The following is a 13,048-nucleotide window of genomic DNA, read 5'->3' as shown; positions in this document are numbered from 1 at the left end:
ACACACACACACACCTCCCACCTCCACCGAGGATTTGCACCTTGGGTATGTATACAAGCCTTGCAGTGTGTGTGTGTAAATATTTTGGTGTGCATGTATACACACCCCTTCCTTGTGTGCAGGACTTGCACCGTGTGTGTGTGTATTTGCCATCTCCTGGCCTGATCTGTGTGTACTAGGGCTGTGTGTGTACTAGGGCTGTGCGAAGCTTCAGGTGTCGATCTGATTTGGAGAAGATTTGGCTCAATTCGGTGGCTGACTCTCCAAATCCAAATCAAATCAGTGGGCCAATAAAAAGGTCTGAATCTATTTGAAGCTGTTTAAATTGATTCGGAAAAGATTCGGAGAGCTTTGAAGATTTGGACAGTCCCTGCCTGTTGCAGCAGGGAGCTGGAGCCAGTCGCTGATAAGTAGGGGCTGAGGGAGGGGGGCTGGGGGAGGCAACCATGGGGGACCCCCGCCAGCCCCCAGCACCTGCCTGGTCCACCTGCCCCCACCTCCCCCCCTGATTCCTGCCCGCTCTCCCAGCCCCATGGCTGCCCCACCCGGCCCAGCTCCCATACTAAAAAAAAAAGCCCTGGTGCTCACCGGGTGCTGCCGGGCAGGAGGGCGATCCCCGCTGCCCCCCCACTGCCCCACGCTGCGTGGGGGGCTGTGCGAGCCCTGTAACCCCACCCCCCACTCCTCCAGCCCCCCCTACAGATGGCCCAGCTCCATCCCTTTAAGGGGGGCGGGGGGAGAGAAAAACCTCAGGACTCACAAGCTCCTGCAGCAGCCTCAGGGCTTCGGGGGACTTGTGCAGAGCCCCCCACGGGGCACGGGGCAGCCGTGGGGGGGCTGGGACAATGTGGGGGAGGGGGGAGTCTCCCTACGCAACGTGGGGCTGTCGGGGGCAGTGGGCATTGCCCTTGCCTGGCAGCACCCGCTGAGTCGGGGCTTTTTTCCCCCCAAAAGCCGGGAGCTGGGGTGGGCGAGCAGCAGGGAGAGTGGGTGGGGGATGGGCCTGGCAGCCGCTGACACTCCAAATCAGATTCAGCCGAATCAATTCGGGACAGTGATTCAAAATCACTGAATCGAATACCATCCCCTGAATCAGCTGAATCTGAAGTGAATACTAGCCACTTTGCACAGGCCTAGTGTGTACCTATATCGATGTCCACACGCACAAGCGTGGAGGTGCAAGGGCAGGGAAGGGAATCCGGCTGGGAGGGGCCCGGGGGCAAGGGAAGGCGGTGGCGGTGCCACCCCACATCCCAGCCCTCCACGCTGCGTGCTCATAGCTCCCTCCAGGATGCGGTGACTATGGGCTGCTCACACAACCTCTGTCCCTGCCACATCCGGAGTGGAGCCTCCCAGTGCCTGCGTGCGGGGCTGGATGTGCTGACCTGGTAGTGCCTCCTTGACCTCCCTTCCTGCTGCAAGTTGCAGGGGCCAAGCACCCTGCCCAGCACCCCTCAGACTCTGTTTGCATGTGGGTGGCCCAGTGCTCAAGCAAGAGGACTTGGCCCCTTTGACCACCCCACCCTCCCGACTCAGCTGCTTCCACTTACCTCCGCCAGTGGAGACTCACTCCTCAGATGCCCGTCACCAGTGCTTCGGCAGCCCCCTCCCTTGGGCACCCCCCTCATCCCTGTAGACCTTTCCAGGCAGCTATTCTTGGATACTCTGATCAGGGGGCTATGAAAAAAAACACAAACCCAACCATTTAGAGCCAGACAGGGCTTTGCAGGATTAAATACTTAGCATCTGTGGCCCATCTAAATTTAGTGCACCATGAAACAGTCAATGGCGTCATATATGTAACATGTAGCAGGGGCCATATATAGCCCCTGCTACGCATTCACATTGAAGCTGGATAGAAACCAGTCACAGAGCTGTTACACATTTTCAAGCACCACCTTTATAGCAGGAGGGGGGAGGTTGTTGGTAATAGCTGGATAGCCATGTTTATGGTGTGGCAGTTACTTTGCAGGTGTGGCTGGTCTACATTTATTACATGATTAACCAATTAATGTGATCATTTGCACTTATAGTTGTTCTTTGCATCTGAGACCCCTCTAAATTTACTGAGTGATTAACCAGTTAATTGCATAATATACGCAATGTGTTGCAGGGGCCTTAATTACTTAAGGGTGAGATTCTGATTGGAGTCAAAGCCTGTGTCTCTGCTGATGCCCACGGGCCTCTCTTATATTTTTAAATTAAAGCTGGATAGAAACCAGCTACAGAACTGTTATACATTTTCAAGCACTAACTTTGTATCAGGCTTGCTCTTTTTATAGCTAGACAGTCATTGTTATGGTGCGGTACTTACTTTGCACCTGTGGCTGGTCTACATTTATTGCGTGATTTACCAGTTAATTGTAGGATAAATACTTAGCACTTGTGGCCTGCCTAAATTTATAGTGCCATTAACCAGTCAGCTGCATAATAAATGTAACGTGTAACAAGGGCCATAGATGCAGCTCTGTGGGCTTAATAAGCTTGCATCTGTCACAATGTGGTCAAAATAGGGCTGGAAGAGCCCTAACTCTGCAGTTAAGGAAAAGCAAGACCAAAGAAGTGCCTAAAAATAATAATCATATTCCAGCCCTTGAGTTACTGGCCTTGGTATTGTCACAGGCACTGTCACATAATGGACATGCTGCAGCGTGCAGACCTCTTGGTCTTAAGGAACAAAACTTATCTACACCGTTTAAAGCCATGGGGGTGGGGGGGAAAGGACAGCATTTATGCTACTGAGAGACATAGGGATGGATGAGGGAAGATGGGACAGTGAACCGGGGGCTACCGTAAGCACAACGTCTTCAAGTGCGTGCGTGTCTCCAGTTCTGGGTAAAGGCGCTGGGCTCCATAACCATCCACCTAAGGTATTACAGTTGTACCTGCTGATTTGTAGGGCTGTGCGAAGCTTCGGGTGCTGATTTGATCTGGAGGAGATCCAGCCCGATTCAGAAGCAAATACTAGCCAATTTGGAAGCCCAGACGTGAAGCCTGAATCTGAAGGGAATGCTAGCAGCTTTGCACAGGCCTACTGATTTATTTTAGAATGAGAAAGCCCTGGCCTTAATTTGCTGGCCAGCAGCTGAAAACCTTTGGATATAATCAGCATCCTAGAATTAGGAGGGTATTCTCCAGTAAATTTAGATGGTTACATGTAGATTCATTCTGGGGCTCTGTAGCACAGCATTGTCCCCAGAAGGGGTTTGAATGAGACAGCCTTGATTTGGCGAGGTGGAGATGGAGTATCCTGCCCAACCCAGGCACAGGCTGGCCCTGAAGATGGTGAAGGGGAAGATGTTGGAGTATTTCATAGCTCCCAAAATCAACCCCAAGGGGCTCCTGAATGAGTCAGTGGCTCACTGGGGACCAAAGGTAGGGAAGCCAGTGGCAGTATGCCGGTGGACAATGATGACTTTACATTCATATTCTACGAGGAAGGACTAAATAGGGCCCTTGCTCTTCCTCTTTCATTCCATGCTGTGATGCTTGCTGCAATATTAGTTATTATCACCCTCCTCCTCGCTCCACCAGTACCCCCAGAGGATCAGCAGCCAGCTGCATCTGGACACTACCCATAGCTAGGAGGCATCGGGAAGAGAGAGATGCTAACAACCAGGGTCCGGTACCCCTTATCTTTCACAGAGCTCATATTGCTTCCCCCAGGTTCCCTGCAGGTCTCCTGAGCATATTGTTTTCAAACCCACTTCTCTTCTGTGTAGGAGAGCAGTGCTTTATTGAAGACTTATGAGCCTTTGAGAACACATTAGCCAAACATAGATGCCTCTGCACAACCGGTGGCCCAGCTCTTACAATGAGTACCACAACCAGGCTGAAGAGCAACATGGAACACTTTGTTTTTAATGTATAGTCAGAGACAACCTCCCCCACGTGGCCCCCAGCCGAGTCACGGGCATTGAAGGGCCCCTAGCTACGGCAGTATCCCCAGACCTCAATGCAAAGCGCATTTCTTCACATTCGTCCACAAAGAAGGAAACAAAATAATAAAATAAAGTGAGTTAATTTTTCCCAGAGACACACACATAATCAGACGACCAGCCAATGGCCAACTCAAAGGTGGTGTTAGTTTTCTGGGTTGTTTGTTGTTTTTTTTTCCTTCACTTTCTTTTATATAGAGATATATATTTTTTTCTTACTTTAAAACTTTTTTTTCTTTTTTTTTCTTTTTTTTTTTTTTTAAAGTCTGTGTTGTGTTAACGTCCCGAGCTGTGTAGAGAAGGGGAAATGAAGAACGCTTGTCAAAACGGCTTCCAGACTTGGAAAAAGACGCTGCAGCTGTTAAACTTCCCGTTTGTTTGTCTGTTTGTTTGTCAGTGTCTCCAACATGGAAATAACCCAAGGAAGGAGGAAAAAAAAAAAAATATGCAGGAATTGATTACACAATTACCAATAAACTCTATCATCTCTTAGAAGACCAATACACAGCTAACTCCATATACAGCATGCAGTAATGGCAGAAGGACCCTGCTGAGAAATAATGTGGCTAGAACTCTAACGAAAAATAATAATATATATATATGTATATGTATATATACGGTATATATATATTCCATAAAAAGAATAAGCATATCCATCCAACTCAACACACAGCGAATATCACCCTTTCCATTTCCAAAACAGTAAGTAGATAGCACAGTATCTTCTGTGTCGTACACCAGAGTAGAAGACGGAGTTTCCGGTAACGCTGGTGGAGGAATTGTTTGTAAAACCAGGGGGTTTGTTGGGTTTTTTTTGCAGGACGCGATAGTTCACACCGATTTTGCAAACAAAACTGCCATTCCACCTCTTCTAAACCTTGTTAAGAAGAACACTATTCATTCTTTGTGTTTTTAATGCTTAATAAACGTACTTCTCTTCTCCTTTTTTTTTTCTCTTTTTTTTTGTGTTTTTGTTTTTTATGAACTAACAGTTCTAGGCTCATATCAGAAAATATAATTAATAAAATTAATAATGACTCAGAATCCTTTATTATCCATGATGTCCGTGTGTAGTAAAATGAAGAAATGTTTAACAATCAGTTTGCTTTCTTCCTTTTGTCATCCATGTCATCGTCGTTAACTTTTTTTTTTTATATATATATATATATATATATATATATATATATATCTCTATAGATATATAGTAACACAAATGGCGGCACAGTTCATGAAAAGGAAGGGAAATCTCAAAAAAGCTGTGCATCTGGATAGAAGTGTTGTGTGATGGGTGGCCAATGTTGCAATCCTCCGTGAGAGAGATGGGTGGGAAAATACGACCGAGCCAACTGCCTTAGAGCGGGGCGGTGGGGGCGTGAGAAGGGAAGCTGCTCACCCAAATGTACTCATTGGTCCTCGGTACCTGCACAGTTGCCCATTGAAGAAAAAAAGAAAGAAAAAGACTCAGTCGTGTTGAAACTTCAGCAGAAAATTTTGGGGTTTTTTTTTCTTCAAAATTCCCTTTGATTTCTCTCTCTCTTCCCAAATTTCCTGGTAATTATACTCTCATTAGGACATTTTTTTTCTTACAAATCGCATACTTCTTCTTGTTGCTGTGGTGGTTGCTACTCCGTGAAATCAGCACTGAGGTCAAAACTTGAGGAGCAGGTGCAGGAGCAGGAGGGGGAGCAGCCAGACGCAGCCAGCTCTTCTTGACGCACCGTTGTTCCCATCGTGCACTGCGCCGGGACCTGCAGGAGGCAGAGGGACAAAGCCAAGGGCATCAGCTAAGACCCATTGGGAATTAAGCAAAATTGCCATGGTTAGTGCTTAGAAACATGGGGGAACAGATGCAAACGTGACTACTGCTTTGGGGCACCTCAGTCCTGCCGGTGCCTGGTTTGAAATGCTTCCTAGCATGCCTGAAAAAGGTGATGCTCATTCAAGCATCTCCCCATGGGGTGCCCAAAACCATGAAACTCATGTCTATATCTGCCTGAGAAATCAGACACGGCAAAACTCACTGAATCATTCAGTCCATCTCCTGAAGGGCAACCCAGGAATGTCACGACTGCTGCCTCCAGCCTGGTTTTAGAAAGCTCTGGCAATGGAGCTTGTAGGCCTCCCCCTGAAGAGCCTTATCCAGCACGCGCTTTGGGCCATCTCCTGACGTTCAGTCTAAATTTCTTCTTTCTTAATTTCATCCTACGAGTCCTGTTTATACCACAAGCCTCTCTACGACTCAGTGCAACCTGCTTCTTTTCTTTACTTTCCTAAGCAAAGGGAAAGCTGGTAGGGGGTGCCCCAGAAAGAGGCACCCAAGGTGTTATGCCAGATCATCTCTGAGACTTTCCCTCTCTCACAAATGCAATAATGGGCTCACTCTGCAAATACCTTGTGGCTTGTTTCACTAGGGCTTGCGTTTGATCCCCGTGGAGCTCCGTAAACCAGCTGCATGGGCTGTCCTTAGATGGAAGCTGGTTGGCATCTAAGCATGCTGATTACCCCACGGCCCGTGCACCCGAGGCAGACGAGTTTCTGGATGTCCCTTGAGGACCTGCAGTTCCCTTCAGCTGTGCCCTTCACACATGCAGCTGGGGGATGCGTTTGCAGGTGCATTTTGTGTCTAGCAAAAACCCAAGAGTGAACTCTGCTCCACGCGCCAACATTTGCAGCTGATTTCTCTATAGAAGAGCATGTGTTTTGTTAGTGAAAAATGACCTCCAGCTGGGTCCGCAGTGGAGGGCCGAGGCGAGCACTTAGAGACTGGACATGCTGTGGCGAGAGACATAAAAGGGCTGTTTCCTCAGCTAATGCCATCTCACTTTCTTTCCCTTCCTCTCTGTTTATCAGCAGAGGCAACGGTGGGATTGCTTATTTGATGCCCTAGCTTCCCAGGAGCATATCCAGCCCAGGAGAAGGAGAAATGCAACAAAAACAGAAAAGCAGTGGGACTATTCCCACATGCTCCATAATAATAATAAAAAAAGTTATTTTTGAAGCAGGAAACTGAACACAATGATCATGCAGAGAAGGCCAAACTATGCCCACCGGTCCCTGTTTTAGCACTAGGCTTTGTTCTTATCACTCCTTTTCTACCCATCTCACTTGTCCGTGGCACCATGGAAGTTTTCATGGACACGAGGCCAAGCCCATCATTAGAAGATGTGTTCTTAAAGAAATTCATAAAAATCTTGTCTGTCATTTTTAGTAACAAGGTCTCCTGAGCCCTAAGTGTCTTGCTCGCTGCTAATTATCCCCTCTTGGAACATGCACCAGAGAACGCCAAAGGAAAAGAGAGGAGATGGAGGGAGAAGGCTGAAAAGAAAAAAAAAAATTGCTCTTTTTTTTCCTCGCCGCCTAGTCTTCCTCAGTATAAAGCCATGAATTGATTCTTGCAGCTGAGGTCTACCAAACAATGTGCACATTATGGCACTCTGTGAGTGATTTTGGAGGGGGTTTCAAGCACCCAAAAACATGGACATACAAAAAACTAGAACTCTTGGTTCCAAAATGACACCTTTTATTAGACCAACTCGGAAATTGCAAGAAAATTGTCCTCTTGCAATTTCCCAGTTTGTCTAATAAACGGTATCATTTTGGAATCAAGAGTTCTAGTTTTTTTGTACTTCTTCTTGTCTCACACCAGAATAGCTACCAAGTTCAAAAAAATGGAAGCATTCAAAATCCACGGCCAATTTTGAAAACCTTAGCCGCTGCCTTTCATGAGTCCCCCAGTCAATCTGTTGGGAAATGTGGTGTTGTGAGGATTAGGTGGCATTTGCAAATGGTTGGGGCAGGGGGAAGGGGAGCCCCCTTTTTTTTTTTTTTTTTTAACTATTAACCATAATAATGAAAACTAACAGGAAACCAAAAATTAAAACCTAAAAACTCATACGCTAACGACCCAAGGCCAAACTCTGCGATCAATGGAGTAAACAGAGGTAGATGCAAGGACAGATTGCGATCCGATAATTGGTTTGTTTCATGCTGATCTTTCAGCAGTTCTCCTGAAATCTTAGAGGTCATTGTGCTTTCTAACCTACGGATAAATTAAAAGGAAGTGGAATACATAGTAAAGATCTCAAAATCGAGATTAAAATGTTTCCCAGTGCGATGACTGACTGACTGATTGATTGATAAGATTTCCTGCCAGGTAGCAGCAGCAGCAGGAAGTCTTATTGACAATAAGAATGTCAATGGGTCAGATGCAGTCAGAACAGCACCAGGGGAGTAGGAATATAAAATTGGCTTTAAATCTCATTTATGCTTCCCAGATCCCAGAGCTTCTCTAACTGGCACTAGTAGCATGTGGTCCCAGAAGGGTGGTAACTGGGGATTGCTGGGAAGCTAGAAGCATCTTGGCCATGTTTCCCTACCCCCAGGCTGGAAGGAGATGTGCTATCGGAGCTGCCCTGTGGCACATAAGACGGTGTGAGGGGACACACAGATGCCCTAATGGGCTGGCGGAGCTGGCAACAAGACTGGCATGTACGCCTCTAAACTGCCATGCGTATGCAGAACTTAGAAGATAATGCTGACACAAGAAGGAATGGGAACAGGCTGTGTTTAAATATATCCTGGGAATTAAGAGCAGGTTTCTAAACATCAAAGGAGCAAGGTTCGGAAACATCCTTCCATTGAAGCAGGGTAGGCAAACAACCTAACTGGGCTTGGATGGAGCGGGATGGATTCCCTATGTGATGTTCTGGCCTGGCACAGCCAGGACTGGACCTCATGGCCCAGGAGGCCCCTTCCATGCTGACTTGAAAAAGAGGTTTGGATGGAAAAAAAAATCAAGCCTACAAATGAAGCCAGATTTTCCTTCGAGCAGCTCCCATTATGATATTTCTGGTATAGGCAACTGCTGGGAGATACACAGGGGTGCACATGCCCCCCTGATGGGGCCGGTGCCCCCCTGATGGCCAACACTGATGCTGCCGGTAGGGCTGGTCCCCCCCCGACAGGGTCGGCGACTTCTGCAGGTGCCCCTGCAGATTCAGGAGGCACCAGTCACTCATGATTTCTGGCGTGGTTTCCAAAATAATTTGACGTTTTGTAAGGACACAGAAATAAGAAGCCCGATTTTTGGAAGAGCCGAGCAAGTGAGGTGGATGCTGGAGGCTGGAGTGAGGTGGCCTCTGCTGTGTCTCTGGCTGGTTGCTCTGGTGCAGCTTCTCTTGTTAGACCGATTCTAACTTTTTTTTTCTTAATTATCTTGACCATTAAAAGGAAAAATCAAGTGTGCCAGTTGGTGGGTCATAACAGAGATGGACCCATCACCCCAGGGAGATGAAAGCCTGAGACACCTAACACTTGGATTGAACCTGATGAATGATGAGCCTGGAGGGGACACACAGCGCTTTGGGTGGGGACAATGGAGCCCCTGCTCTTTCCTACTGGCAGGGCTGCGTCCATGGCGGCATGGGTGATAAGGAACCTGGGGTGCCTGTGCCTAGCTGAGGCGGTGGCTGCTCTCCAGGTTTCATGCATTCATTGCTTCCAGCTCATTAGGAAAACATGTGACAGTCCAAAGAGGCCAATTATCAAGCTCTATAGTGTCCTAGAGAAATGTTATATGCATCAATTATGCTCTGAAAACATCTGGGAGGAATAAGGGCCTCAAATGAGGCACATTTTTTTCTGAAGCATGGTGAATCAGACCAGAAAGCCCTCGTGATCTATGTCACGGCACAAGGGGACAGAGCACGCGCGGGGTGGGGAGGCGGGGGGATGCGATAGAGGACATGGCAAGGAGCACACGGCACGCAGAGAAAAGTCTCCTTACAGAAGACCCCTGCAGAGTGTTAGGCTACAAGAAAGGAGGACAGGCAGCAGAGTCCCTGACAAGATGGAGGCTACAGTCATTGCAGTTTTAGTTCCTGCTCCTAATTGCACACGCTGCAGAGCAAGACCCCTGCAAGCAGTTCTAAGCAAGCTGCAGGGGTCCCTACTCAGTTGCAAGTCAGGGGTTCGACAAGCAACTTAGTTTAATTGGTGCGCTTAGGGGCGGCGTGGGACAACAGATCGGTTCTAGTCAGCAGATCTCTTGAGGTTAGGTCAGCTGCAGGAAAATTAAGGATGGAGGAGGCAGAGGGGCTGGTGGCAGCAAGGAAACCAGAGCTGGGGGAGCATTCACAGTTAAGGGAGCAGATTTTACTGACCTTTCCAGGGTGTCAGGGCTGTAGTTGTCTCTTCTAAAAATTAAAGAACAAGTCATCGTTAGGGCAGAAGATAAATGGAAAGGCTCCATTTAAAGATAGTTCAACTGACTCTTCCCCCTGCTGGCCTTGTGGGCTTATTGCTCAAACTGTGCCTCCCTCTATCCTCAGTGCGGCTGCTGCTAGGAATATTTGATAAGGCCTGTGTCCCCCTGGACTTGATTCCCCACTGCTTTGCTCCTGGTGGCATCATTTATCCCTATGCGAAAGGACGGCCCCGCACCCTTGTTCTGAACTGGAGTCCCTGGACACTCCTTTTGCATAGACATGAGTTACTGCCATAGGCTAGGGACAGACAGATAAACTGGTTTAAGTGATCAGAAACTGGTTAAAACCTGTAACAGAACAGATATCCAGTGCACATAATGGTCAAAACCAGTTTGAGATAAACCTGCTTGAATGTCAAATCAGACTTAACTGGTTGAGCTCAAACTGGTTTATGCAACTCCTGTCCCAGACCCCAATGCCACTAGGGAGGGGAGAATCAGCCCTGATGCAGACAGGTGTGTTTTGCAAATGCTCTCTGAACTTACAGCAGGCATGAGAGACTGGGCCATTAGAGAGCTTGGGTTATTCGCCAAGCCTAGGTCAAGATCTCAACTCACCAGAACTGAAGAGGTCAGACTCAAGCTCACCTCTACTTGCTTGGGCCAGTGTCCTGCCTCCCCTTCCTATGTAGCACTCTTGAAAAGGAAAGAGCCCCATCTCCTGCCTTACGGGAGATCAGCTCCTGCTGGAGGAGGACAATTCATGGACATCAGGCAGAGAGCCAGTTCTCCCCAGCACATCTAAGAAACCTGCCTGCTCTTCTGTGATCACAGAAATCATAGATATTAAGGGACCTCGAGAGATCATCGATTCCAACCCCCCTGCTTTGGGCAGGAATATTGCTGCGATCAAATGATCCCAGCAAGGTGTCTGTCCAGTCTCCTCTTGAAGACGTCCAAGGTTGGGCACTGTACCACCTTCTTGGGAAGTCTATCCTCTGAAATATTTCAGTGGACTGAAGTCTGCTTTTCAAAATACTTTTTTTTTTTGATGAGACTGGCAGCATTTCTGGAAAGGCATACACACAAATGCCTTCGCAATAGCACCTTAATACTAACTAGCATAAAGCTCTTTCTGAATACAATTATTAAAAAGAAGCCTGTTGCACATGTACAATAATTTGAATTTTCCCTTCTTTTTTTTTTTTTTTAACCTTAAACATAGTATTAAATGCCAGATTTACAAGTATGCAAACTGTCTGCTGGTAAGTTTTCTGGAGTCCTAGAGTGCTGACTGGCACTGCAGGCCTCTGCTGGGGCTGCATCTCTCTGCTGTGCAACTGTTGGGAACTTGGAGACCAAGAAAGCAGCCCGCCAACGCTGCCCTAAACCACCGGGGACCCAACAATGCAGGGGGGTGGAGGAGGGGGTACCAAAGTGATGGCAGCCTCAACAACAAAGAGGCATGAAACCGGGGTCTTACAGATTTCTTGTCAGCCTGCCACCAGCCTCCTTCTCCATGCATGGCACGGGAATGCAAAGGCCAGAACTGAAGATTTACCAGGCAGAGAGGGGACTTCAACCCCTGTCCAGATTGGGCCTTCCATTGACTGCGTGAGCTGCCCTGGCTAATACTCTAGATAGCGAGTTAATTAGGAGAAGAAAGTGAAATGAGACTCACCTCCAGGCGGCTGGAACCAGGAGGTCCCAGACTCTATATCTGGCAAGGCTTACTACCTGGAGCAAGGCACCATACCCCTCTGCCTCCATTTTCCATCATTTATGACACTCTGTCCTTCACAAGGGTCTTGTGAGGACTGAATTAGTTAGTATCTGTTAGGGGCTTTCAATATGCAAAGCACTGTGAATGTAAAGAATGACCATCACTGTTATCTGAGTGAGATCCTCAGCTGGTGTGAACTGGCAAAGGTCCAGATCTGGCCCAAGGAGTCACTGATTCTGTGTCCCTCTTAGTTTGGGCACCCCCATCAGAGATACCACAGGTCCCATTTTGCAATGGCGCTGAGTACTGGCAGCTCCCACTAATGCTACCTGGAGCTACAGGGGTGCAGCAGGCTGGAAAATCACAAAAAAGGATGCCCAACATTTGATGCAACCAGAGAGCAGTGGCTACTTTGGCAACAGCCAGAATTCAACCCGGGGTACTCCCACATTAGGATAACGCAGGTGAGGCTCTCAGAAATGTGAATCCGGGCTGCATAACCCAGCCATGCAAGAGCTACTGATTGCATTACAGACTGGCCATCACAGCTGGCAAAGCATATGGCAGTGTCACTAATCAAGCTCAAAGGTGCTCTGCCAATTAGCACCAGCTAAGAATCTCTTCCTCCTTCCATTTTCCTTCAGGGACACATTTCACTGTTGGTATAACAGCAGCGTTGTGGCAGGGTTGAGTCTGGTCTGGAGTGTCGAGATAACATGGCTTTGATTGGCACTTGGGTTATATTGTTATTATGATGAGGATTTCCCTTAGGCCCTTCTCTCCCATGTAGAACTATGGTCCCATCCTTATTAATTGCATGGCAAATTGTAGATAGAATTCTCTAATCATGCTTGCCGGCGGCAATCAACATTGATCACAATGAAAGGAGAAATTGAATTGTACTTTTTTAGTAACAGAAAAAATATATTTGGTTCCCGAAGTCTTGATCAGATTAAAGAAGCCCGAATTAGTGATTAAAAGAAAGGCCTGCAATAAGAATCCCTGTGCCTTTAAAACAATGATTTTTTAAGGATATTTATTCATGTTTAGCAAAGACAAGATGCCTGACAAAGTTTGTAGGACTCAGTAAACAGATTTTGGAGAAAGGATAATTAAAGGCCTGGGTCTGCTACCCTAATTCACAGGGGTAAGTCTACCCAGAGAGTGAGCTGTTTTTCTTTG

At 47.5% G+C, this 13,048-nt stretch overlaps 1 protein-coding gene across 7 annotated transcripts in view; it reads right to left on the bottom strand.

The window, feature by feature from the left end:
• Nucleotides 1-3,841: 3,841 nt before the first annotated feature.
• Nucleotides 3,842-13,048, bottom strand: part of NTM (neurotrimin) — a 624,942-nt gene continuing 615,735 nt past the window's right edge. For 2 of the 7 annotated variants that reach the window (XM_019547015.1, XM_019547019.1), the window contains 2 exons: nt 10,100-10,132; nt 3,842-5,686 (listed from right to left, as the gene is read on the bottom strand). In XM_019547015.1, the coding sequence (XP_019402560.1) occupies nt 5,586-5,686; nt 10,100-10,132 (134 nt within the window). In that variant the 3' untranslated portion in view covers nt 3,842-5,585. The remainder of the gene's footprint in view (nt 5,687-10,099; nt 10,133-13,048) is intronic. The other 5 variants (XM_019547017.1, XM_019547020.1, XM_019547018.1 and 2 more) reach the window with 3 other exon arrangements.

Source organism: Crocodylus porosus, unplaced genomic scaffold (genome assembly GCF_001723895.1).
Source record: "Crocodylus porosus isolate Cpor-Errol unplaced genomic scaffold, CroPor_comp1, whole genome shotgun sequence".
NCBI lineage: Eukaryota > Metazoa > Chordata > Crocodylia > Crocodylidae > Crocodylus > Crocodylus porosus.
Note: the sequence above shows the minus strand (reverse complement) of the source record. Positions and strands in the feature narration are given on the sequence as shown.